This window comes from Podarcis filfolensis, assembly GCF_964270895.1.
Source record: "Podarcis filfolensis genome assembly, chromosome: 10".
Lineage (NCBI taxonomy): Eukaryota > Metazoa > Chordata > Lepidosauria > Squamata > Lacertidae > Podarcis > Podarcis filfolensis.
The window spans coordinates 74,100,157-74,124,536 of NC_139612.1; the positions used below are offsets into that span (position 1 = coordinate 74,100,157).

The window sequence follows — 24,380 nt, forward strand, 5'->3', positions numbered from 1 at the left end:
GAAGCTCATTAGCAAAGTCCAATTAAAAGGAGAAAACCGGCTGCTTGAGCCGAGCCAAAAAAAGAACTTCCATCTTAATCACTTTCATTATCAAAACAGGCTCCCTGCTGGAGCCCAGTAATTGCAAGCCAACCATTTTAACAAGATTTGCTTGTTATCGGGCTGTATTGACGATGCGGATACAAGGCAGCTCTGCTCTCAGGGGCCCCTCCCCAAAATAAGGAGGCGGGCGGGCCGGGGGGGTGGAGACCCACCCACATGCCCACCCCCGGGAGGCCTCTGGCACCCAGCCCTCCCAGCTTTCACAGCCATCATAAAAACATGAGCTGGATCTGGCCAAAGGAGGCCCATCTAGGCCAGCTTCCTCTCCCAGGGGCCAACCAGGGGCCCCAAGGGAAGCTCCCAGGCAGGGCCTGAGCACAGGAGAAACGCTCTCCCCTCCTGCCGCTTCCAGGTACCCGCAAGCATCGCTTTCTCCAGCCGCAGAGACACAGCAGAGCCCTCCTGGCTGAGAGTCCTGGAAGAGCTGCTCCCTGCCTTGCAGGCCTTTCTCCCCCATGGCCTGGGAGGGCGGAGCCTGGACTGACTCCAGCTGCAAAAGCTGAGGCTGCAGAACATCCCGGGCTGTGATATAGTTGGGGCGGTAGGGTTGTCGCTGTTTTTGATCTAAATTTTTTGAATCTGTATTTTAGATCTAATGATTTTGGAGAAAATAGTTAATTAATTAATAGTACAGTGGTACCTCTGGTTGCGAACGGGATTCGTTCCGGAGGCCTGTTCGCAACATGAAAAGAGCACAACCCGCAGCGGCACGTCTGCACACGCGCGGGTTGCGATTCAACACTTCTGCACATGTGTGTGACGTCATTTTGCGCGCCTGCGCATGCACGAGCATTGAAACCCGGAAGTAACCCTTTCTGGTACTTCCAGGTCACCGCGGGATGTAACCTGAAAACGTAACATGAAGCGGACGTAACATGAGGTATGACTGTAGTAAATTTTATAAACCACCCATCTGGCTGGGTTTCCCCAGCTACTCTGGGAGGCTCCCAACATAATATTAAAAACACGATGTTCAATTTGGTTGCGTACACCTTGATGCTTTGTTTGCTGTTTATAACTTGCTATATTTGCAGTTATGCAGTTTTTTAACATGTCGCAAGCCACCTTGAGTGCGGTTTTAACTTTGGAAATGAAATGGTTGGTTATCCCCTCCTTTTAATCTAATCTCCTTTTAAAGCCATCTAGATTGATGGGTGTCCCTGCCTCCTGTGGCAGTGAGTTCCACAGGCACATGGGAACAGCATCTGCTGGGGGGTCAGGCCATTGCCCCCCCCCAGCCCAGCCTCCTGTTCTCACAGGGGTCAAGCAGAGGCCCCAAAGGGCATTTCAGACTTCCATTTGAACTTCTCCATCTCCTGTTCTCCGGCCTGTTCTCCGGCCAATCAGATCTCGGCACCACTCGGCCAATCCTAATCCAACTATGGCAAAGAGGTCCCTCCATATAGCCAGAGGGCATGAAATGCAGCCGTCCTCCTCCATCTCTCGCTATGCTATGTGAACCTGCATGGAGAGAGGCTGCTTCTCTTTATTCTAACAGAATATGCAGAATTAGATGGTCTATCAGAAAAAATAAAGAATAAATCAAAACAGGAATTTGTTTCAAAATGGGAGGTTTTCAGAGAATATTTGAAATATAAATATAGTAGTTTAAAATCGGTTGCAGCATTCGAGGAACTTCAGTAATAGTTGCAAGGCAGATATAAGAATTAAGATATATTAAGAAAAAGCTTAATCATGATAAAAGTGTGTATTGGCAATAAGTTATATAAAATCAAAATATGGAATAGACGGGAGGTTGGGTCTTTAGTGTTAAGACCATTTAGTGTTATTGTTTGTTAAGAAAATTCAGTATCTATTGTTCTTCTGGTGTGTAATTTGGTATTTGTGTTTTCTCTTTTTTCTTTTCTTGCTGTATCAAATTAAAAGAGAGAGAGAGAGAGAGAGAGAGAGAGAGAGGCTGCTTCATGTTGCCCTTCTCCATTCACCATTACGGAGTTTGCATCTATTCCACTTTTCCTCCAGGGAGCTCACGGCGCCACCAGGGATTTCCTTTTCCCCACGCTATCCACTCCACAACCCTGCGAGGCAGGCCGGGAGACAACGACCAGCCCAAGGCCACAAAGTGAGGATTGCAAGCCTGATCTCCCAGGTCCACCTCATGTCTGGAAGGCAGAGGTGGAACTGCATGATCTGGGGGAGGGGGGGTAACCTTTCTCCAGAGGCCTGGAAATTTGTGGGGTCCCTTGTCAGCAGTCCTGAAGACTAAGACACTGCCCAGACACTGAGCTCCAGCTGTGAGGGCCTTCTGGCGGTTCCCTCGCTGCGAGAAGCCAAGTTACAGGGAACCAGGCAGAGGGCCTTCTCGGTGGTGGCGCCCGCCCTGTGGAACGCCCTCCCATCAAGGAAATAAACAACCACCAGACTTTTAGAAGACATCTGAAGGCAGCCCTGTTTAGGGAAGCTTTTAATATTTATTAGCTTGTTGTATTTTAGTGTTCTGTTGGAAGCCGCCCAGAGTGGCTGGGGAAACCCAGCCAGATGGGCGGGATATAAATAATAAATTATTATTATTATTATTATTATTATTATTATTATTATTATTAGACTCAGGCTGCAACCCTGCGCACGCTTCTCAGGTAGCAATCCCCATGGAATCCCTCTCTCCTTCTTTTTTGCAAAATTTCAACCCAAAATTGAGTCTTAGATCATCGCCAAAATCTACACCGCCAACACAGGCTTCCATGCACCCGAAATTTCCCAGACATTCCGGACGCACGCCAACATTCCCGACGCGTGGCAACGCTGGAGGTGTTGACAGCAGCAGGGACCCCACCTGAACCTAGGAAAGACACTTCTCTCTGGCTGTTAAGAAAACTGCCATGTTTAAGAGTCAGCTGTTTCTTTGCAAAGGCGGAGAAGGAGAAGGAGCAGAGCAGCGAAGGTGGGGGGGTAAGAAAATTTGCTTCCAGCAGAGAAGCCACTGTGATGACAGCAGCAGCAGCAGGGCCCCCTCTTGAACCCAAGGCCAGGAGACACTTTCCGGCTGAGTTAGAATGACACAATGGTGGGGCTGGAAGGGACCCCAGGGGTCATCTAGACAAACCCCCGGCAACGCAGGAATCGTAGCTAGGTGCTTGACTGGCTGCTCTGGTGCTTGACTGGCTGCAGGGAGGAGGAGGAGGGTGGGCAGAAAACCAGACCAGCTTGGCCACCCCCCCACGCCACCCCCCCAAAAGGTATCCAAGTCCCATGGGTCCTGGCTGGCCCTGCCACCCCCAAACAGGCATTCAGCGTGCCAGTGGAACGGACGCCCTCCTTCCCTGGAGGCTTTTAAGCAGAGCTTGGATGGCCCTCTGTCCTGGAGCTGAGACCCGGGCATCACAGGGGTTTGGACTAGAGGACCAGCGGGTGCAGAATGCCGCGGTGAGACTCCTTCCGGGGTCCTTGCCGCGGGATCACATTCACCCGGTGCTATTTCAGTTGCTCTGGCTCCCAGTGGAGTACAGGGTCAGGTTTAAGGTGCTGGTTTTAACCATTAAAGCCCTAGGCGGCCTAGGACCCTTGTACCTACGGGACCACCTCTCCCGGTATGATCCACGGAGGACCTTACGGTCTTCAAACAAAAACATCTTGGAGGTCCCGGGCCACAGGGAGGTTAGGCTGGCCTCAACCAGAGCCAGTGCTTTTTCAGCAGTGGCCCCAATCTGGTGGAACGCTCTGTCCCAAGAGACCAGGGCCCTGTGGGACTTGACATCTTTCCGCAGGGCCTGCAAGACAGAGCTGTTCCACCAGGCCTTTGGTTTGGGCACAGTCTGACCCCCTCCTTTGGTAATCCTCACAGAACTCTAACCCAATGTTTGCCCTTAATTTGATTTTGAATTGATTTTAGAATGAATTGATTTTAGAATGCTGTGTTGCTTTTATTGTTGTTAGCTGCTCTGAGCCCGGCTTCGGTTGGGGAGGGCGGGATATAAATAAAATTTTATTATTACAGTGGTACCTTGTGTTACAGGCACTGCAGGTTACAGACGCTTCAGGTTACAGACTTGGCTAACCCAGAAATAGTACCTCAGCTTAAGAACTTTGCTTCAGGATGAGAACAGAAATTGTGCTCCGGCAGCGCGGCAGCAGTGGGAGGCCCCATTAGCTAAAGTGGTGCTTCAGGTTAAGAACTGTTTCAGGTTAAGAACGGACCCCTGGAATGAATTAAGTACTTAACCCGAGGTACCACTGTATTGTTATTATTCCCTTCCAACTCTATGATTCGATGGCCGTGTGGCTTCCAGCTGTCAGCAGCTTTCTGCTCCTCCACGAATTTGCCTCCGTCCCTCAAAGGCAAAGGCAAGCTTCGTGGGGCGGCCAGCCTGGGATGGGGAGGGTCCAGAATTCTCTTCTCCACTGCGAAGGGACTCTGCGGCTGGCGGGGGGCGAGGTCTGCCTTGGTTTTTTTGGTTCTTGGGGCAGAGAAGGAGGGAAGGGCTCAACCCTGAGCTGCTCTGTTCTGCACGAAAGGCCTCCCCCCCCCCCGCTCTCCACAGGCCACTGATCTCAACCGTTTCCGCAGCAGCCAATTAGGAACAGAAAGCGCAAGACCCCTAATTTCGACGCCAGCTGCCCAAGGAAGAGCCTTTTGATCACTAAGCTGGAAATCACCTTTAATCATCCAATTTAACGTGCTTTAAGACGTGAAAGGCCCACCAAAGCGCCCCGCTGCGCCCTTGATGCCACTCCAGCTCTCGCCGGGATGAAAGTAACCAGTCTGCCGTTTAAGGCTCTGCCCTCCCAACACACAACACACCCCCAACCTCGATCTGGGCACTCCAAGGACTCCTCTGGGGCGCCTGTGATGCTCTCCACTGGGTAGCTGGTCCAACAAGGGCTCCCACCAGAGACTCCTGGGCAAGGCAGCCACACGGAAACAGGTGCCCTTGGCAGCTCAAGAGAGTCTATGAAAAGAACCACCATCAGCACCACAGAATTTAAGGACAGCTCCACGTTACAGCACTGAAACCCAAAAGGAATCGTGAATTCCTTTTATTCTTGTTATTGTGACTGCCCCAGAGCTCCTGCAAAGAGCAGAGAGGCTTTCGGGGGGGGGGGGACAGGACCTCCTCACCCACCATTGTCGTCATCGTTTTATTATTTATACCCCACCCATGCCGAGAGCTGAGTCAAGAGCAGCCCCCACCCAGCCGAGGAAGAAGCTGCTCAAGAAAAACATCAGCAGAGCCCGGCATGGTCAGGCCAGAGGCTCGCCTGGCCAAGTCTACAGTCCCAACAGAGGTCAGCCAGCTGCCCCCCAAGGAAAACCCACAAGCAAGAGCAACTGGGATTCAGAAGCAACGCCAACCCTCCCAGCCCCAAGGCCTCCTGGCAGAGAGGAGGTCCCCGGCCCCCGAGACAGAGTTCGAGGGCCGCATCTACGCTCGCAGGGTCCCTACGGACGCCTCCCCCCGCCACCGCCTGAGTGGCAGCCGCCTCAAATTAATGGAGTTGTTTGTCTTGTCAGCTTGCGTTACACGTCGTAGGGACTTGTTAGATAATCAGCCCAGGCAGGGCAATCCGTTATTCCCAGGGGAGCCCGGCCAGAGAACCAGATACATCCGCCTCCCAGGGAGGGGTCCGCGGCGGCGGAAGCCAATTAGCCAGTCGGCCAAGGTGGCCGGGGTCTCCGCAAGGCCAGCACAGGCACTCAGGGACCGCGGCCGCGTCTTCGTCAGCAGAACTGGCACAGAGGCAGCCGAAAGAGGGAGGCAACAGCCTCAGGAGAACCAGTAGAAAGGTGAGAGTTGAGGGGCGGACACCCGTCGGATCCAGCTCCTCGCTGCTTCTGGCCAGACCCAGCAGGATCCATGGGTGCCAGAGAGCCATGGTTTGGTCCCTGGTCCATCCACGGAGCAAACTGACTCGAGGGGAGCAGCTATGGAACTCACTGCCACGGGAGACAACTTTCAAAGAGGATGGGACAAATTCCAGGAGGGCTCTGGGCGGCTCCTCACCATGACGGCTGCAACCTGCCCTCCACAGCAGGAGGCAGCCACGCTTCTGAATCCCAGCTGCTGGGAAAATGAGGAGGGGAGATTTGCTCTGCTTCTTGGGTACCCATGAGGGCATCTGGTTGGGCACTGTGAGAAGAGGAGCTCGACTAGATTGGCCCGATGGAGCAGGGAAATCCTTACTTTCTTATCTCTGCCTACAGCAGGGGTCAGCAAACTTTTTCAGCAGGGGTCGAGTCCACTGTCCCTCAGACCTTGGGGGGGGGGGCGGACTATATTTGCTGTGAATGAACGAATTCCTATACCCCACAAATAACCCAGAGATGCATTTAAAATAAAAAAGGACACATTCGACATGCTGATTCCTGGACTGTCCGCGGGCCAGATTTTGAAGGCGATTGGGCCACATCCTGCCTCTGGGCCTTAGTTTGCCTACCCATGGCCTACAGCCTCCGAGAGGCCAGTTCCGCATAGCAGGGAAGACCCCCCCCCCAGGTGCACAGACACCCGTAGCAGGACCCTGAGCCTCTCAGTGGCCAGAAAGGAGAGGGTGGCAGCCCCTCCCCACGGGCCTGGGGCAATGGCTGTGGGCAATGAGGCCGGGAGCCAGCAGGGTGGGGCCAGGTTGCAGGCAGAGCAGGGAATTTGAGGGGGGGCGCTGAAGGTCATTGGTTTGCGAGAGGCGTGCGTTCCTGCCGGCAGCTCAGAGCTCAGCGCCACATTTCTGGAAAGTGCCTGATGTGGCTCAATGGAGCCCAGGAATGAGAGGGGGTTCAGGGAGAGAGAAAGAAGAGGCAGGGGGATGCTCCCCCCCCCAGCCCCACAGAAACAGCTGGCTCCAGGGGCCATTGCGCTTCCTGATGAGCCAAATCCCTCCCAAGCAGTGAAGTGCCCCTCTTCACTCGCAGGGAGCCCCCCAGCTCCCCCGGCAGATGCTTGAGGGAGAGAGAGAGAGATGCCTCCCATCCGATACCCTCCCAGCCGGGAAATTGATTCCTCCTCCCTTCCCCTTTGCCGCTTTGTGCTCCAGAACGATGGAGAAGGGACCCACTGCGGGCAGGCCGGCAGGAAGGCAATGAAGAGATTCTGGAGGAGAATTCAATTTATCGGATGCCGGCAAGCAGTTCCCAGCGGTGAGCCCCTCGCTCTCTCGCTCTCCCCACCCCCAGCTCCTCCTCCTCCCCAGTGCCAGCACAGGGGCTGGAGAGGCAAGGAAGGGGCTGGTGTGACCCACGGCACAGCCGGGAGAAGGGGGCTCCTGCGAACCTGCACACCACCCCCAGGGCAGAGCGAAGGAGGAGCAGGGAATCCCCCAGCACCCAGGACTATGGGGGAAAGAGGAGCCCCCACCTCCCTCTCCCGGCTTGCCTCAGCCCAGGAGACCTGGACAGCCATGGGGTGGGGGGGTCAGCGCTTGGAAGCCAGGTAGAACTGGGGTGCCCAGGCAGGGGGCCAAATCCAGACAGAGAGACTTCAGGGCAGGGATCTCCCTGGTTGATGACCAAGACTTAAAAGGCTTTGCAAGGGATCAGAGTGAACAAATCATACAAGTAGCAGCAATTCAATACAAACCAGCATTTTATTAACCGACGCGTCAACATTTCAATAACCATATTGAACATTTCCCTCCAGAACTCCAGAGACCAGCTGGCCAAAGGAGCAGCTCAGTTTTAAAAGAGCATCTGGTCTGGCGGAAACATCAAGGGCAGTGCATGGAGCATGAGGGAAAAGCAAGTAACAAGGAGACAAGCCAACAAGTCAGATCAGAAGCCCCCGGAAAATTTTAAAAGAACTGAGAACCGCTCTGCGTGAAGAGGGAGGGGCACCTGGCATGTTGCATGGCGCACAATGCCCCCCATGGCAAGGCCTTGTCCCGTGACGGACAGGGACGCTTCAGCCGAGATTCCTGCATCGCAAGGGGGTGGGCTGGATGACCCTCGGGGTCCCTTCCACCTCAACAGTTCTAGGACTCTAGGATTCTTGACCAGATCATATCCGCAGCAAAGCAAAAAGGCCCCCCATCACGTCCCAACCTGCAGCAGGCCTGCCCCCAAAGAAGCCTCCTCTCCCCCCCCATGCCCATCGAACAGGAAGGGTCATTGCGCAGGAACCACAGGAAGGGCGACACACTCTCTGTCATATGTTGCCATACGTGTGTCATACGTTTGGAGGAAAACCTTAAACACGTTGCAGAGTTCCCAGAAATAGACAATAGGCAATAATACCTCATTCAGCAGAGCTTTCCTTGTGCTGAAAGCAAACGTAGCGTAATGGTTCTCAAATCCAATACAATCAGGATTGGCTCATTCCATACAAAATCCAGTTGCAGCATTTATAAACTTAACTCATAATAAGACTAAACCTTAGCACTAAGCACCCTATGTACAGAAACAGATACACCACACCAGAAGGAAGAGAGAGAAGAGCAAAATCCAGGCTCCTTTCAGCCTATACAGTGGTACCTCCGGTTGCGGGCGGGATCCGTTCCGGAGGTCCGGTCGGATCCTGAGGTTTCCGCAACCTGAGGACCGCTTCTGCGCATGCGTGCGCACGGCGAAACATTTCCAGGTTTGCCACTTTGGCAACCCAAAGTTTACATTACCCGAGGGTGACGTAAGCCGAGGTGCTCCTGTAGTCAGCATGACCTTGGAAGAGAACTAATTCAAAGCAGCTGTACTCAGCTTCTCTGAAGGTATAACCCAAACAATCATTACCCCTTCTGCCTCTGCTTCTCTCACACAGAGAAGCTTCTAGAATTAACCAGAATAGGAAAGAATAGGAAAGATATCTACACATGGGATCAATACTTTCTGCACTAAGAGAGGCAAACTGGCACAGTGCCCCCTGGAGGGCTGCACAGAAGCTCCCCCCACAGCCGCTGCCTTCACCACTCTGCAAAAAAATGGGGCGATGGGGGGCACTGCCAGAGCAACACACACACAAACGGAGTCAGCCGGCCCAGAGCTGTGTGTGCGAGTCTGCAGCACGAGGCCGCTCCCCAAGGCAGGCTGGCAGGGCCTGAACTGGCATAACCCACAATTGCCAGCTCAGCTGGGCAGCTCCTCTGAAAGAAGGGAGACACAGGCAAAGACACACACCCCGCTCTAAGAGTGAAGGGCACCTGCCTTGGCCAATGTGGCATGTGGGCAGGAGCAGCTGGGCCAGCCAATGACAGCGCACCTGCCCACCCGTCAGATCCTCTGCCAGCCCTGGCATCGGGGGACAGCGGCACCTGGCAGGCTTGGCCACCAGATGGGTCCGGGGTGCGTGTGTGTGACAAGCTTCGCCAGGCATGGCAGCGGCAGCAGGACTTGGGAGGCTGCCCAGCGCGGGAGGGGCGAGGCTTCGCAGGAAGAGGAAGAGGGTGGAAGGTTTTAGGGGGGGAGACTTGGGCTCTCCTCAAGGAGAGGGAGAAGGGGGACACCTGGGGGGGGGACCAGGCCCTGGCAGGCAGCCCTTCCGAAGCAGCAGCAGCGGTGGAGGGGGAGCAAGGGCAGCTCCCCACAGTGGTCTCAGGGCCATCTTGTGAAACACAGGAAATAATTCAGGAAAACCCACCAGTGGGAAGCGCCGGTGACCGAGCAGGATGGGACCGGCCCCCTCCTGCCATGTCACCAGGTGTTCCCAGAGGGGGCTCCCCGGAAGCCCACCAAAGCAGCGCTCTCTCTGGGGGATGTTTGGCCAGCTGCCTGCAACAGACGCACCAGCCTTGCCGTGCTGCAAAACAACAGAATCCCAAAGCTGCGGAGCTGCAAGGGACCCCCAGTGGTCATCTAGTCCCACCCGCTGCAAGGCAGGAATCACCCCTGAGCTAATTCAAGGGAGCCCCACCCTCTCCGCCCCACTTTGGCCGGCACCTCCCCACCTAACCTGGCTGTGGCAGTACAGAGAGGGAGATCTACCCAGTTTAAGGGGCTTTCCCTGGAAGTGTCCTCTACGTTTTCGTGAGTCCACCGTGGAACTGAGAGATTCGGGCGGCATTCAGAGGCTCCTTTCCCGAGGCAGAGCCGTGCTGTTAAGCCACCTCGGCCCAATTCTCCCTTCGAAAGGGAAGCCTTCTCTTGCCTCCGGGTCCTCAGATCCTCTGACAGCCCCTTAACTGACCAGGCTCATTAGCAGAGGGAGAGAGGCAGAGACAGAGAGGGTTCAGGGCACGTCAAGACAGAAGCGCATTTAATTTGCTGGAAATTAAGGCGAACTGCAGATCCTCAAGTTCTGACGTGCTGGTTAACACTGACACCCCCAGCGCTAATTAGGATGCCATTTAAACAACTGGGTTTATTATCATCACTTTTTATTATTAAAAAAAAGTAAGCCTGCTTGCAAAATCTGGAAAGTATGATGTGCACATCCTTGATTTTGGGCTGCGAGGTCCATTCCCCTTGAAAAGTTCACAGAGAAGGAGGGCATCAGCGGCTACGAGGAACGATGGTGCCCTCCTGGGCTGGCTCAAATGGGGGGGCACTCCCTTACACACAGAACTGAGTGCAGAGTTGGGAAAGTGCTCTTCAGCCCCTCGGCAGTGACATTATGGGGTGCCGCGGGGCACAATTCTATCCCCGGTGCTATTAAATATCTACATGAAGCCACTGGGAGTGGTTGTTAAGGATATGAGAGTGAGGTGCCCTCCGTGTGCTGCTGACACTGGGCTCTGCTTCACCCACAGCATGAGCTTGAATCCTGGCACAGCAGAGGCACCGTGGGCCTGTAGCCCCGTGTCCAGGAAACCGGTCAGCTGCCTTCCCTGGAAAGCATTGAAGGAGCAGGAGTGCGGTCTGGGTCAGGCTCTGCCCCTCCGGCAGCAGCTGGTGGGAGCTGCAATCGAAACATCTGGCGGGGGGCCGGTTGGCAAAAGGTGGCCGGGGGCGATGCCAGCCAAAGCCAGCGAGAGAGCGGCATCCAGCCAGGCACATGGCTGGCATCCTCAAGGTGAAACGCCACGCGGCTCACATCCAAAGGCAGAAGCCAGGAGGCTTCTCCTCCCAGCAGGGAGCCCGGTGCCAGCGTGGCACACGCAGAGCAGGCGGGAGGAACTGCAAACTCCTCGGCAAATAAGTCTGGGGAGGAGGCTATCGAGGGCCAGCTGGCGACTGCAGAAGCCTCTCCACAAACCAGCCTGTGACTCCACGGGCCGACACTGTGTGGGCCTCACTCTGGGGCAGCCACAAACTCTTCCCCTCTACCCCACTCTGCTGGCTTTGCCCTAAGCCTCCTGCCCCCTGGCACACAGCCCGGCCCCTTCTGCTCCAAAAGTGGGCAGGCAGCCGCAGGACACCGGCAGGCAGCTTATCGGGCAGCGAGATCCTGAGCGTGTGCTCAAGGGCCACCATCCAGAGAATCAGGGCTGGTGCTGCGCTCCTCCGCAAAGGATGCTTTGCTTCCAAGCGACAGGTCCCTTCGGTTGCTATGGCGATGGTGCTCCTCTCACCCATCCCTCCCTGCCTTGAAGGAGCATTCTGCCACTCTTTCCTGGAGGAGGGGGCTTACTCTGTTCCCAGGGTGCTAAAAGGTCACCAGCCTTCGTTAGCAGTGGCGCCGGCACAGCGGCTTCCGAGTGCGAATTCTCAAGCCGGCAGCAGTGCCCCCCTGGACACGACCCAGGATAGCTCCCTCCCGGATTATCTGCCTGCCTTTCGCCACTTTGGGGCTGGCAGTGCCTGCCCGCACCCAGGGCGGCCTGCGTGGCACCTGCCTGGCATGGCAAAAGAGCAGGAGCCTGGGAGGGCCTGGCCTCGCGCTCTGAACGGCAGACTCTGCAGCGGCTGCTGCTGCTCCTGCGCTGCAGAGGCCCTCTTTTCCTTCCAGCGCCTTCGCAGAACCTGGCTCGTCTCATCCCCTCCTTCGCCTTAAAATAGGTCAGGACTTGGGCTGCCCAATGGCAGATCTCGCTATTAATTCACTCGGAGAGAGACAAGGCCCCCGGCTTGCTCAGCTCGAAAGCGGAGAGGCTTTTAGCTATCTGGAGGACGAAACTGGCCTGCAGCCAGAAATCCCGGCCTGAAGCAAAAATCAGATGCTCAGATTTGGATGCCCCGGACGGCCAGGGAGCCTGCAAGGCCCACAAACAGCTCCCAGCTGCACCCTGCAGCCCCACGTAGCATCCAGGCTCCCAGCCCGTGGCTCGTAGGGGAGGGGGGAGGAAATGGGGCTCAAATGGCTGCTGCCACCAACAGCAGCGCCCCTCCTCCCTCGGCAAAGCCAGGCCGCTCGGTGAGGGCTGCTTCAGGGCCAGAGTCTGTGCCAGGACTGCCAGGAACGCCCATCTGTTGAGCAATGATCCCACATTCACCCCCACCCCAAACTCAACAGACGCTGCCTGGAACCAGAGGCGAAAGCTGGAAGGGGGGCAGAGGAGGAGGACTGCCGAGGTGGAGGGTCTGTTGAGCCTGGAAAAGAGGAGATGTGATAGCCGTCTTCAAATATCTTAAGGGCTGTCACACGGAGGACGGAGCAAGCTCCGGAGGGTAGGACTCGAACCCATGGCTTCAAGTGACAAGAAAGGAAGAACTGTCTGGTGTTAAAAGCCGTTCAGCAGTGGAATGGTCTCCCACAGAAGGCGGTGGACGCAGCTTCCTTTTAAAGAGATACTGGGTGGCCCTCTGTCAGGGGCCCTTGAGCTGTGATTCCTGCAACGCAGAGGGCTGGACTGGATGACCCTCAGGGTCCCTTCCAACTCTGCAATGCTGTTTTTGTTGTTTAGCCGTTTAGCCGTGTCCGACTCTTTGTGACCCCCTGGACCAGAGCACGCCAGGCCCTCCTGTCTTCCACTGCCTCCCGCCGTTTAGTCAAACTCATGCTGGTAGCTTCAAGAACACTGTCCCACCATCTCGTCCTCTGTCGTCCCTTTCTCCTGTTCCCTCCATCTTTCCCAACATCAGGGTCTTTTCCAGGGAGTCTTCTCTTCTCATGAGGTGGCCAAAGTCTTGGAGCCTCAGCTTCAGGATCTGTCCTTCCAGTGAGCACTCAGGGCTGATTTCCTTCAGAATGGAGAGGTTTGATCTTCTTGCAGTCCATGGGACTCTCAAGAATCTCCTCCAGCACCGTAATACGATTCTGCAAATTCCTCCTCTTCAAGGATACTCCAGTCTCTAACCAGCAGGTGCCCCCTTCGTGCTGTGACTTCCTCCATCCTCGAAATGGCTCCAGGTGAAGAAGGAGAAAACCCACAGTGAACCAGGAGTAGGATGGGCGGCCCCAACCCTGCATAACCAGAAGCCCCCAAAACAGGAAGGCTCCACTCTTAGCAGCGGAACGGCAAGGAGCCCCCCAAAGCCCCCGCTTGGCAGAGCTTCTCCCCCTCTCTTGCAGATGACAAAGAGGCTGCCTAAAATGCAGCTCGCATCCCTGCCCCCCCACCCCCTCGGTTGCACACAGAGACCGAGAAACCGGGGAGAGCAAGTGCAGAGGGGACACGGGAGAGTTGTGCAAACTAATCACTTTTCCACTAGAGAGAGCAATTCCGCCTCGGGGGCACAGGAGGTTCGTGCGCAGCACTTCCTGGAAAGCGACTCGGCCTCCCGTTAAATATTGACGAGGCTGCCGCCGCTTGGGAGGATTCGCACCCTGCCTCCCCGCCACCCTCCGTGCCCCCAAACACCCGGCACTCGGGCGCAGGCGGAGCAAGCGCTTCTCCCGGGGAGCCACAGTGGCAGATGAGAGGCAGCCGCCATCAGCTCCCTTACACGAGCAGCTTCCCGTGATCCTTGCCACGCAATTTCACGGAGGCGAGAAGCCGGTCTGGTTAATCTTTCATGGCTCCGCAAGTGCCAGGATGCCGCTTCGTGGCAAACACTCCCAAATCCAGGGCCTGACGGAACAGGGCAACGGGCAGTAGAGTCCATCAGAGGGATCTCGTGGCCGAAGACTGGCAGCGGCAATTGCCTGGCTCCACCCACCAGCAGAGTTTGCCCAGCAGGAAGAGGCAGCGCCTAGGGAACCTGTGGAACTCCCTCCCACAGGAGCAGCTACGCTTCTGAATCTGCTGGGAGAGCGGCTCTTGGGCTGAGATCCTGCTTGCAGGTTCCCCACTGGGGCCAAGGGTCGGCCACTGTGAGAACAGAAGGCTGGACTAGAAGGGCCATGGGCCGGATCCAGTGGGCTCTTTTCAGGTTCTCAAGCAAAAGGCCCAGCTGGAATCTCTCTTTCCACACACGCAGTGGGAAACAGCAGCTTCAAAAAGGCACAAAGCTGCTTACTAGTAGCAAACAGAGGTTGCAAGCCCCCCCTCCTGCCCCACAGACCCCCCCCCTGGAGGAAGGTGCCTTCAGGAGCCCCCCTGAAAAGGACCACAGAGTGTGACTAACGGCAAGTGAGAAGCTTCCAGGTTAATTAATTTGCAGCAAGCGTGAGCGTCACGAGCAGAAGAGAACGATCCTCTTTTCAGCGCTGGGGGCAGAAGGCGGCTTCTGTCGTTGCTGCAAGCCAAAGATTCTTGCACCAAATAACCAAGGAGTGGGGGGGCAGCATAGTACCCCCACCCGCCCCTTGTTTCCTGGGAGGGCTGCCCCTCCTCCTCCTCCGTGGGGCTCGGAGAGCAAAGAGGCTGTTTGCAGGAGCTGGTTGGAGGCACAGCGATTGCAAGCTGCCCTCTTTGCTGCAGGGAAAGCGGTGGCTTCCCAAGTAAACGCTGGCAATTCTTAAAGCGCTGTGTGATTTGAGACCTTCGGAACTGCTATTTTTAAACCGGCAAGGAGAATAAGCCACCACTCCAGAAGAGGCAGCCTGAAGCGACGGCAGGTAGCCTGGTCAGATGACTGCCAGCTGCCTCCGAAGGCTCTGAAAGGAGGGCGGCCCCCACCTGAGCCCCCCTCTCCCTGCAGCAGGGGCCCCTCCACCTCCCCCACGGGCGCCAGGCCAGGGGGCCCCGGCTGAGCAAGGGCACAGCCCTGAGAGCACTGGAGGGGTCCTCCTCTCCGCCAGCCCAGCCCTCGGGCTCTGGAGCCTGGCATCGCCCCACTGCCCCCCTCCCCAGGAAGGAGCCCCTTGGCTGGCGCTGGAGGAAGGAGAGGCAAAGCCATCCTCCGCTCGCTTATTTAAAAGAGGGCTCCCAGCGCCACATAAATATCTTCATAATCAGCAAATGACAGGGCAGGGAAGAGACGGCAATGACGGCTGTTTAATGGAGTTTGGATAAAATACGGCTCTTCCCCAGACTTGCCGGAGCGCAGCCGCCGCCGGTCGCAGCAGGCGGAAGAGAGGGGCAGAAGAATCCGGTGTTTAAGTCAGACGCGCTGCCCGATCCAGCCCAGGGCTTCCCGCACGGACTGGCAGCACCAGCTCGCCCCAGTTGCAAGCAGGGAGCACCCCCAGCTCTGCCCTACAGATGCCACCAGCGGGGATCGACCCTGGCGCCTTCTGCAGGCCAAGCAGGTGTCCTGGGTGCCCTGTTTGAGCGCACACCCTGCAGAGCCAGGAAAAGGCAACACTGCCCTGGCGCAAGGCTTTCCCAGGGAACAGAGGCCCAGCAATGCACCACCTGGGCACAGGCTGCCCGGCCACACCGCCTGGGCGCCAACTGCAGTGGGAGGTGGTTGGGGGGAAGCGCCTGAGGGCCCCTAGGGAGAGGGGCACTGGAAGTCAGTCCGCTCCTCCCAGCCACCTGCTGCCTCCAAACTCTGCCAGAGAAGTGGGCATCTGGGGAGGGGGGCGTGGGGGCCAGGGACCCACCTCCAGGCGCCCGCCATGGGAGATCTCAGCCGCTCTGACTGACTCCTGCACTCAGATTTCATTTGGCGCAGGGTGACGCAGGCAGGAGATGAAAGGCGGCAGGAGTTTATTACACCGAATTTTCAGTTTGTCAGTTTCCATCTATGATACCAGAAGCCACTTGCCCTCCCAGGAGCTCAAGACGCTGCGGCAGTGGCAGCACAGAGTCAGGCCAGCCCAGCACTTGCCCGCTTGGCCAGACAGGCCAGGCCACGGGGGACAATGGACAGGGACCCCACGCCAAGGTGGCAAAGCCCCCTCCCTGCCTTGCACTGGGCTACTCCCACTGCCTCCCCACACAAGCCCACAGCCCCCTCCCCAACACTGCCCAGAGTCCCCAGCATCCCCTCAATTCCTTCATCCAAGTTGTTTACAAAGACGTTGAATGACAACCGGCCCAGGCAGAACCCTGTGCCCCCCCCCACTGGCCACTTGTTCCCAGGATGACGAGGAAAGGAGCACTCTTTGGGTTCAGTCAGTCAACCACCTAACTGTGACCTCGTTCCACCCACATTTTACCATATATCATGGGGGGTTTTGTCAAAAGCCTTGCTGAAATCAAGAGATACTATGTCCACAGCGTTCCTCTGATCCACCAAGTTTGCAATTCCATCAAATAAAGCAATCAGATTGGTCTGGCTTAATTTTGAGAAACCCACGCTGGGTCTTAGTAATCACAGCGTCCTTTCCCAAGTCCTCACAGACTAAGTGTTGAATTCTCTGCTCTAGGACCTTCCCTGGTACTGATGTCAAGCTCACCGGAGTTACCTGGGTATTCCTCCCCCCCCTTTTTGAAGAGGGGGACAACCGTTGCCCATCTCCCATCTTCAGGGACCTCATAGACAAAGGCTCTGAAATTATGTCCGCAAGCTCCTTTAGTCCCCTTGGAGGCAGCTCCTCGGGCCCTGGAGGTGTGAGTCCTGGCCGGCTGAGCAGCAGCATTGTAGTAAGGTAAAGGTAAAGGGACCCCTGACCATTAGGTCCAGTCGTGGCCGACTCTGGGGTTGTGGCGCTCATCTCGCTTTACTGGCCGAGGGAGCCAGCGTACAGCTTCCGGGTCATGTGGCCAGCAGGACTAAGCCGCTTCTGGCAAACCAGAGCAGCACACGGAAACACCGTTTACCTTCCCACCAGAGCAGTACCTATTTATCTACTTGCACTTTGACGTGCTTTTGAACTGCTAGGTTGGCAGGAGCAGGGACTGAGCAACAGGAGCTCACCCCATCACGGGGATTCGAACCACCGACCTTCTGATCGGCAAGTCCTAGGCTCTGTGGTTTAACCCACAGCGCCACCTGCATCCCAGCATTATAGTACATTGCATCTAAAGTAATTTATATGTTGCATTTCAGCAGATCAGTTTCTTATCTCTTACCCCAATCACAAAGAGGTGTAGAGTCGGAAGGGACCCCAAAGGTCATTCAGTCCAACACCCTGCAGTTCAGAAATCCCCGCTAGAGCATCCCTGATGATGGCCATCCAGACTCTGCTTAAAACCCTCAATAATAATAATAATATAATAATTTATTATTTATACCCCGCCCATCTGGCTGGGCTTCCCCAGCCACTCTGGGCAGCTTCCAACAAAATATTAAAATACGGTAATGCGTCAAACATTAAAAGCTTCCCTAAAGAGGGCTGCCTTCAGATGTCTTCTAAAAGTCTGGTAGTTGTTGTTTTCTTTGACATCTGATGGGAGGGTGTTCCACAGGGCGGGCGCCACCACCGAGAAGGCCTTCTGCCTGGTTCCCTGTAACTTGGCTTCTTGCAGCGAGGGAATCGCCAGAAGGCTCTTGGAGCTGGACCTCAGGGTCCGGGCAGAACGATGGGGGTGGAGACGCTCCCATGAACGAGAGCCCCCCCCCCCACTTTCTGAATAGACCCGCCCTGCAAGGGGCATCGGGGGCCTCTTTTGACTGAGGCCAAAGGCCAAAGAGATTATGGACGTGAGGTCCTCCTGGCCACAGTTGCCACTCTGAACTGCTTCTCTCCAGACACCTGGCAGCTTTCCTTGTTTCTTGTGCAGAAAATCCAGGGGAGTTTCTCATGGCTGGGAAAGCGCTGGCCTGACCCATTCACACCCCAAGTGGTTACGGACAGGATTGCCTCCTTAATGACGGCCTGCATGACTTGGCCCCTAGTCTAAGGTGGACGCCTGAGGTCCCACTGGCGTGTCTAGCAGGAGGATCGATTAGGCTGGCAAACAGGCCGGGCGGGGCCTTCTCAGTGGTGGCCCCGAAGGAGGCACCTGATCTTGCTCGCTCTCCAAATTATCCCTCGGCACCTCTCAACTCTTCTTTTGCCAACCCAATGCCTTGCCCCCACCTTCCAGTATGGCGAGGAAGCAGGGCCCAATCCCTTCCCTTTCGTGGTTCACAGCTGGGCTCCCGACTGTCTCCCTCTGCATTCACAGCCCTCTTCTGCCAGCTACCTGTGTTTCCCTGCCCCAGACCCCCCCCCGCCCGCCCGCCCCCCCGCTATTCCTGCCGCTCTCTTTGCAGGGCACTTCACCTTCGCCCCCCCTAATCCCTGCCTCCCGCCTGATCTCCACCATCTCTGGCATCAGCCTTCCCCGGACTTAATCGCCTCCTGCCTCCTGCAGCCCAGCCAGCACCGTTCCTTATCTCCATCTCTTAAACCTTTTGTCTCTTCACATATGAGCTTCATAATCTCTTTCAATATATGCACAGCAACATTTCAAAGCTTTCTCCCTTTAGGGAAAAACCCGCTAAAAATCCATTGTCTTTAGAGCGGATGAGCTCACCGGGTGCGGAGGCACTTCCAAGGCTCCCGGCTGCGCTCCCCCAACGCCCCACGGTTTGGGGGCTTAGCCCCACGCCAGCCCCCAACGCAAGGGGGCCTCTGGTGTGGAATGACTCCCCTCCATGACTTCGCCACACACACACAGCCTTTCCAAACGTTGCTTTTCCCAGGCAAAGACCTCGTCCGACTCTTGAGAGCATCAAAAGCTGCCTCACACTGCATGGGGCCATGCTTCCCTACACTGACTGGCAGCAGCAGCGAGAGAAGAACCTGGCTGTGGCAGGATCAGGCCAAGGGGTGCCCCTCTAGTCCAGCATGGCAGTCCCACAGGGGCCGAGCAGAAGCCTCCTCCGTCACCCTCTGCTGCAAGCAGCCTGGCTCCCTGGGCAGCCCCACACGGCGTGTGTTACAGCAGCCAAGAAAAGGCAAGAAAATACTGCAAGGCAGAGGGGAGAGGTGTTTGCCTCCCCCTCTACTAACAGGAAAACTTGAGGCCTTCCTGTGGAGCTGAAGGCTGGAAGAGTCAGGGCAAATAAAAGCTCGGCTGAAACTGCGGAACTCCTTGCCACAGGAGGCAGCGACGGCCTCCAAGCTCTCCTTCCGGTGGGCTCTCCTTCCTTGGAAGCTTTTCAGCAGAGGCTGGGTGGCCACCTGTCAGGGATGACTCTGTAGGCATTCCTGGAGGGAGGGGGTTGGGCTAGATGACCCTCGGGGTCCCTTCTGACTCTACAACTCTATGAAAATGTGACAAAATCATGGAGGGGGCTGTCGATGGCTGCATCATTATCTGTGTTTTAGGCTCCAGGAGAAAACAACCCGCTTCCGCCAAGCCTTTGGCTGACTGATATTCCACATCCTTTTAAACGTGGTGGGGGTTTTTTTGGGGGGGTGTTACTGTTCTGTTGCTTCTGTTCTATTTAATTGTGCTTTTCTCTTGTGCTTTATCTCGTGAACTGCCCTGAGACCTTTTGAAGAAGGGCGGGTACATCAACCTAATTAAAGAAAACAAAATTTAAAAAACGCCAGCCACCTTGGCTCTGCTCTGCATCCGGGTCAGAGGCAGCAATGTTCAGGATACCTGGAAACGGCGCTCGGATCCTGCCTGCGTCTGCTGGGTCAGACCAACGGCCCGTCCAGGCTGGCATCAAAGCAGCTGCCTTGGCAAAACCAGCAAGGGGGATTCAAGCCCCATGCCAGCCCCTGAGTGCCCTGCTTGTAGGTTTCCGTGATAACTTTGCCAGGCAAGGCCTTCTTCCACCCTCCAGCCCCTGCTTCTCAATTTGTACTGTATTATTTTGTGCTCTGTGGCTTGCCGTAGTTTCACTGATTGCAGTCTAGAAATTATTTATTGCAATTGTTAAGAGTGGGTTTCTGTTTAATTTTTATATGCTGAGATTATTATTCTATACTATTCTGATGATTGCTGAATGTTACTTTATTTGACGTAGGTTGCTTATTAGGTTGCGCCGAATTTCCACGGAAGCCTCGTGGCAGCGGGATGAGCGGATGCTGCTGAGAGGCCCTTGGAAACCTCCCGGTTCCTTATCCAAGCGGGACGGAGACAGAGAACTCCTTCCCAAAAGCAGCAGCTGATCTACATGTGCAAAACTCACTTGCTCCAGTGAGATTTGCACACTGGAATAATTTGTACGACTGGGGCACTGTGAGGTCAGAGAGAGGCAATGGCAAAGGCCAAAGGCTCTCTCGACAGGAGAACCCAGTGGTGGCAGCGATGTGGCTGCTATGAGAGAGTCCAGCAGGGCCCACACCCTGCAAGGGGCCTCAGGCTCCCGCTGAAAAATTGCTATTTTTTATTTATTTTAAAAGGGATAATTTGCTTTGAGAACCACCCAGCTTTGGCCACTGGGCAAGAGAACAATGGAACGTAATTGCACAAATTAGATCATCTGCTCCTTGCCAGGGAACAGGGAGGGAGAGAGGACTTTCCTAGCACAAGGCTCCATCTCCTTGCGGCAAGGGAGTCTTGGGGGGGGCACACAATGCGCACCCCTCCCTCATCCCACCCCGCCCTCCTTTTCCGGCATTTGGCCCCCACTGCACTCCCCACAACCAGACTTCCCCCCCCCACTCAGCCCATCCTCACATTAAATGGGGCTTTAAAAAAGGTCCCCCTGTGAACAACGGCGCTTTTAAAAATAAAATTGTGGGTCGCATGCAGCCCAGAGGGGGAGGCTGCAAGGACCAGAAGTATCTGTCCATGTTGGGTAATATTCAAAGCAGCTCTCGATAAACACCCAGCGGCAGCCAAGGACACAGAAAGCAATAAACGAATCGAGAAGAAACCATTCCAAAGGGCCTGAAAAGACAAGGGGCGAAACAGGCTTCCACTCTCGCTTTCTCCTCCCGCCTCCATGTGCCCCCTCCTCGTGAACCTTCAAAATCCGCTCCAGAGGGCAGGAGCACATCTGGGTGGGGGGCACACAGAGGCAAGAGAGGAAGGGGGAGCCCCCCCCCCAGGCGAGCAGAACTCCACAGCCCAATAAAGGCAGCCTTTATGAAGAAAATTTATCTCCCAATATAACCAAATCTTGACCTGTGATGGAGCCTCCAGGAACAGCGAAGGCCTGCAATGGAGGGGGGGAGGCAACGCGGAGACCGGCCTCCGCCAAGGAAGACCCCCCCCCCAGCCCCTCTCTCCCGCTGGAGGGAGGCAGGGCAGCTCACCAGACAAGCATTTGGGAAAAGACGGGGGTCCCAACACTCAGGGACTTATTTCCAAGGCGCTTGGTGGTTCTCTATCCTTTGCTGTTTTCCAGTTTAAACGGCACGGGGTGCTTTTCAGGCAGAAGAACGCGAATAAACTCATGAAACAGAAAACCTAGGGACCAAAAGCAGGCGAGGACCCCAAAGCCATCGCCTGCGGCAACAGACAGAAACCCAAATCCAACTAACTCCGTGCCAGCGTAACAGAATCATTTCTCCCACAATTTCTAGGTCTCTTACGTTGAAACCCAGCCAAGGTGAGTTGCAACCTTAAATCATTGACTGCCCTTCTTCCCTTTCCGTGGCTCATTTTGCGTACCATCCATCCCTGCATATTTTACCTAAACTAAACCACTCAGTAATCCATTGTTACAACCATCAGAACTTACTTCCACTCAATGCTACCGGCGTTTTTAAACGAACACAATTCTTCTTTGGTTGGGACCTCGCTTGTTTTCCATTTGGGGGCTAACAAAACACGGGTCGCCGTAGTGGCAGACATAAAAAGTCTTTTCTGACACCTGGGAATTTCCCTCTGAATTATTATTTTAAAAAAAAATATTTATTAGGGTTTTACAAAAAACAGAGATTTACAGAATAAAAAGAAAACAAAGAAAAAGAAAAATACAAAAAATACAAAGATACATAGAGGAGAAAAAAAGAAAATACAAAATACAAAAAGCAAATCCATTTTTCCCTCTGAATTTCCCTCTGAATTATCCCCAACAAAAGGGACTCTGGTTATTTTTGGAACGGTACTTTTAAACACTTTTTTCCAATCCATTATACAGTGGACTCTTGGGTTATGTTACCTTCAGGTAACGCAATCCTCGGGTTGCGAACACGGCAAACCCAGAAGTATATCAGTGCACGTGCGCAGAAGGGAGCCTCCGGCTACAAAAATGTTGGGATACAGCCAGGCCTCCGGAACGGATCCTGTTCGTAACCGGAGGTACCACTGTACAGTCATACCTCATGTTACGTTTGCTTCAGGTTGTGTGTTTTCAGGTTGCATCCTGCGGCGACCCGGAAGTAACAGAACACCGCTTGCGCATGCGCAAATGCACAAAATGACGTCACGCGCATGCGCAGAAGCAGTGAATTGTGACCCGCGCACGCGCAGGTGCGGGTTGCATTCTTTTCAGGTTGCGAACAGGCCTCTGGAACGTATCCCTGTACCACTGTATATCACTTCCCAATACCCTTTCACCCTTTTACAAGTCCACCACATATGATAAAACGTACCCTCAACCTCATTACATCTCATTAAATGGCTTTGCTGAGATTCCTGCACTGCTGGGGGTTGGAATGGATGATCCTTGCTGTAGCTTCCAGCTCCATCAATCTCTGATTCTACGGTTCTATAGTCTTCTTCTCCAGGCCAGGCATGCACAGTCTGTTTCGAGGCCCCCAGCCAACCATCCCTCTGCCTTTTCTCAGCCCAACTGGGTGGGGAGATGGAGGACCCAGGCTTCGTTCTCAGGAGGAAAAGGAGGCTGCCCTCCCCCCCCAAGCCAAGCAGAAGACCACCATCGAGGATTCCCAGGGCTCACAAGCCACGGTTGCCACTGGTGACGGCCAGAGAAAGCCACCCTGAGCTCCTCCTCGGCAGAGCAGCAGGAGAGCAACCAGCACAAAAAGCTCTACGAAACTGTAGGGTCCCCACAGCAATAATCCAGAAAGACTTGGCAGAGACTCCGCTGCCAGCCACACATCCCTTTCCAAAGCCAAGCTCTGGGGTCACTTGGAACAAACGTCCACGGTTCTTAGGCCCACTCATGGCAGTGGAGAGACTGACGCATCGGGGGGAGGGGCAATGGAGCAAACAGTGGGCAGTCCCTCCTCCCCCCAAAACTGCCCCTCCTCAGACAGAGGCTCTCCTGGATACGGGACGACACACAAGAAAATGGGTTTTGAGCCAGCCGACGCATACACTCTCCTCCCCTCGCCCAACAGACGCAGCCTCCCCCCCTGCAGGAGCCCTTCCCCGGGCGCAGCCTACCTGGGTGCCTTCGCCTTCCAGCCGAGGGGGGCGGATGCTGGAGAGGTGGACCGTTTTGTAGTCGCCCGAGTTGAGCTTCACCACGATGGCATCTGCGTTCAGCACCTGCATCACCTGCAGGACGAGAGGAGCAAAGCCAGAGGTCAGAACCGGCCGGCAGCCATGGGCTTGGGAGAGGCGGGGATCAGGGGTTCGTTTTCCTCTTGCTCTTGTTTTTATTACGCATTGTGTGTTTTTGTTTTCTGAACCACCCTGAGATCCATGGATGGGAAGCACATCTTGGAGGTCCCGGGCCACAGGGAGGTTAGGCTGGCCTCGATCAGAGCCAGGGCCTTTTTGGCTGTGGCCCCAGCCTGGTGGAACGCTCTGTCACAAGAGACCGGGGCCCTGCGGGACTTGACATCTTTCCGCAGGGCCTGCAAGACAGAGCTGTTCCGCCAGGCCTTTGGTCAGGGCTCGGTGTGACCCCTCTCCTTTTACAAGACCCTGCATATAAGGGGCCTAACTCTTCTCGCCGGCTCATACAAATAGCTGAGCCTGGTGAGTACTTCGGGTTCCCAACCCCTATACTTATAGTTATAAGCCGCGGGTAGCCATCTGATCTTATTTTGATTTTAATCCCATTTTAAGCTGTATTTCAGTTGATTCCTGAATTTTATGTCTTAATGTATTTTGATTACAGGTAGGTAGCCGTGTTAGTCTGCTGTAGTCGAAACAAAATAAAAAAATTCCATCCAACAGCACCTTAGAGACCATCTAAGTTTGTTCTAGGTATGAGCTTTCGTGTGCATGCACACTTCTTCAGATACACTGAAACAGAAGTCACCAGACCCTTATATATCGTGGGAGGGTGGGGAGGGGTTTTTCTCAGTAGGGTACTCCTACTACCATCTCACCCCTTGCTTTTTCCTGTAAGACCAATTGCAGTCGTTAACACTCGTCAACAGGTTGACCACACCTATCAGCCAATCACCCATTCCCACCACCCTTTGAATAATACCCCTCCCTCTCACTATATATAAGGGTCTGGTGACTTCTGTTTCAGTGTATCTGAAGAAGTGTGCATGCACACGAAAGCTCACGTATTTTGATGTTAGCCGCCCTGAGCCTGGTTCTGGCCAGGGAGG

General features: G+C 55.1%; 2 protein-coding genes across 2 annotated transcripts in view; both read right to left on the minus strand.

Moving 5' to 3' along the window:
• The window catches only part of PPP6R2 (protein phosphatase 6 regulatory subunit 2), a 1,004,265-nt gene that overhangs the window by 389,040 nt on the left and 590,845 nt on the right, over positions 1-24,380 (minus strand). The gene's annotated exons all lie outside the window — the stretch shown is intronic.
• The window catches only part of SND1 (staphylococcal nuclease and tudor domain containing 1), a 234,629-nt gene that overhangs the window by 173,107 nt on the left and 37,142 nt on the right, over positions 1-24,380 (minus strand). Inside the window, exon 10 of the mRNA XM_083572639.1 lies at positions 23,254-23,367. Coding sequence (XP_083428765.1) covers positions 23,254-23,367 — 114 coding nt within the window. The remainder of the gene's footprint in view (positions 1-23,253; positions 23,368-24,380) is intronic.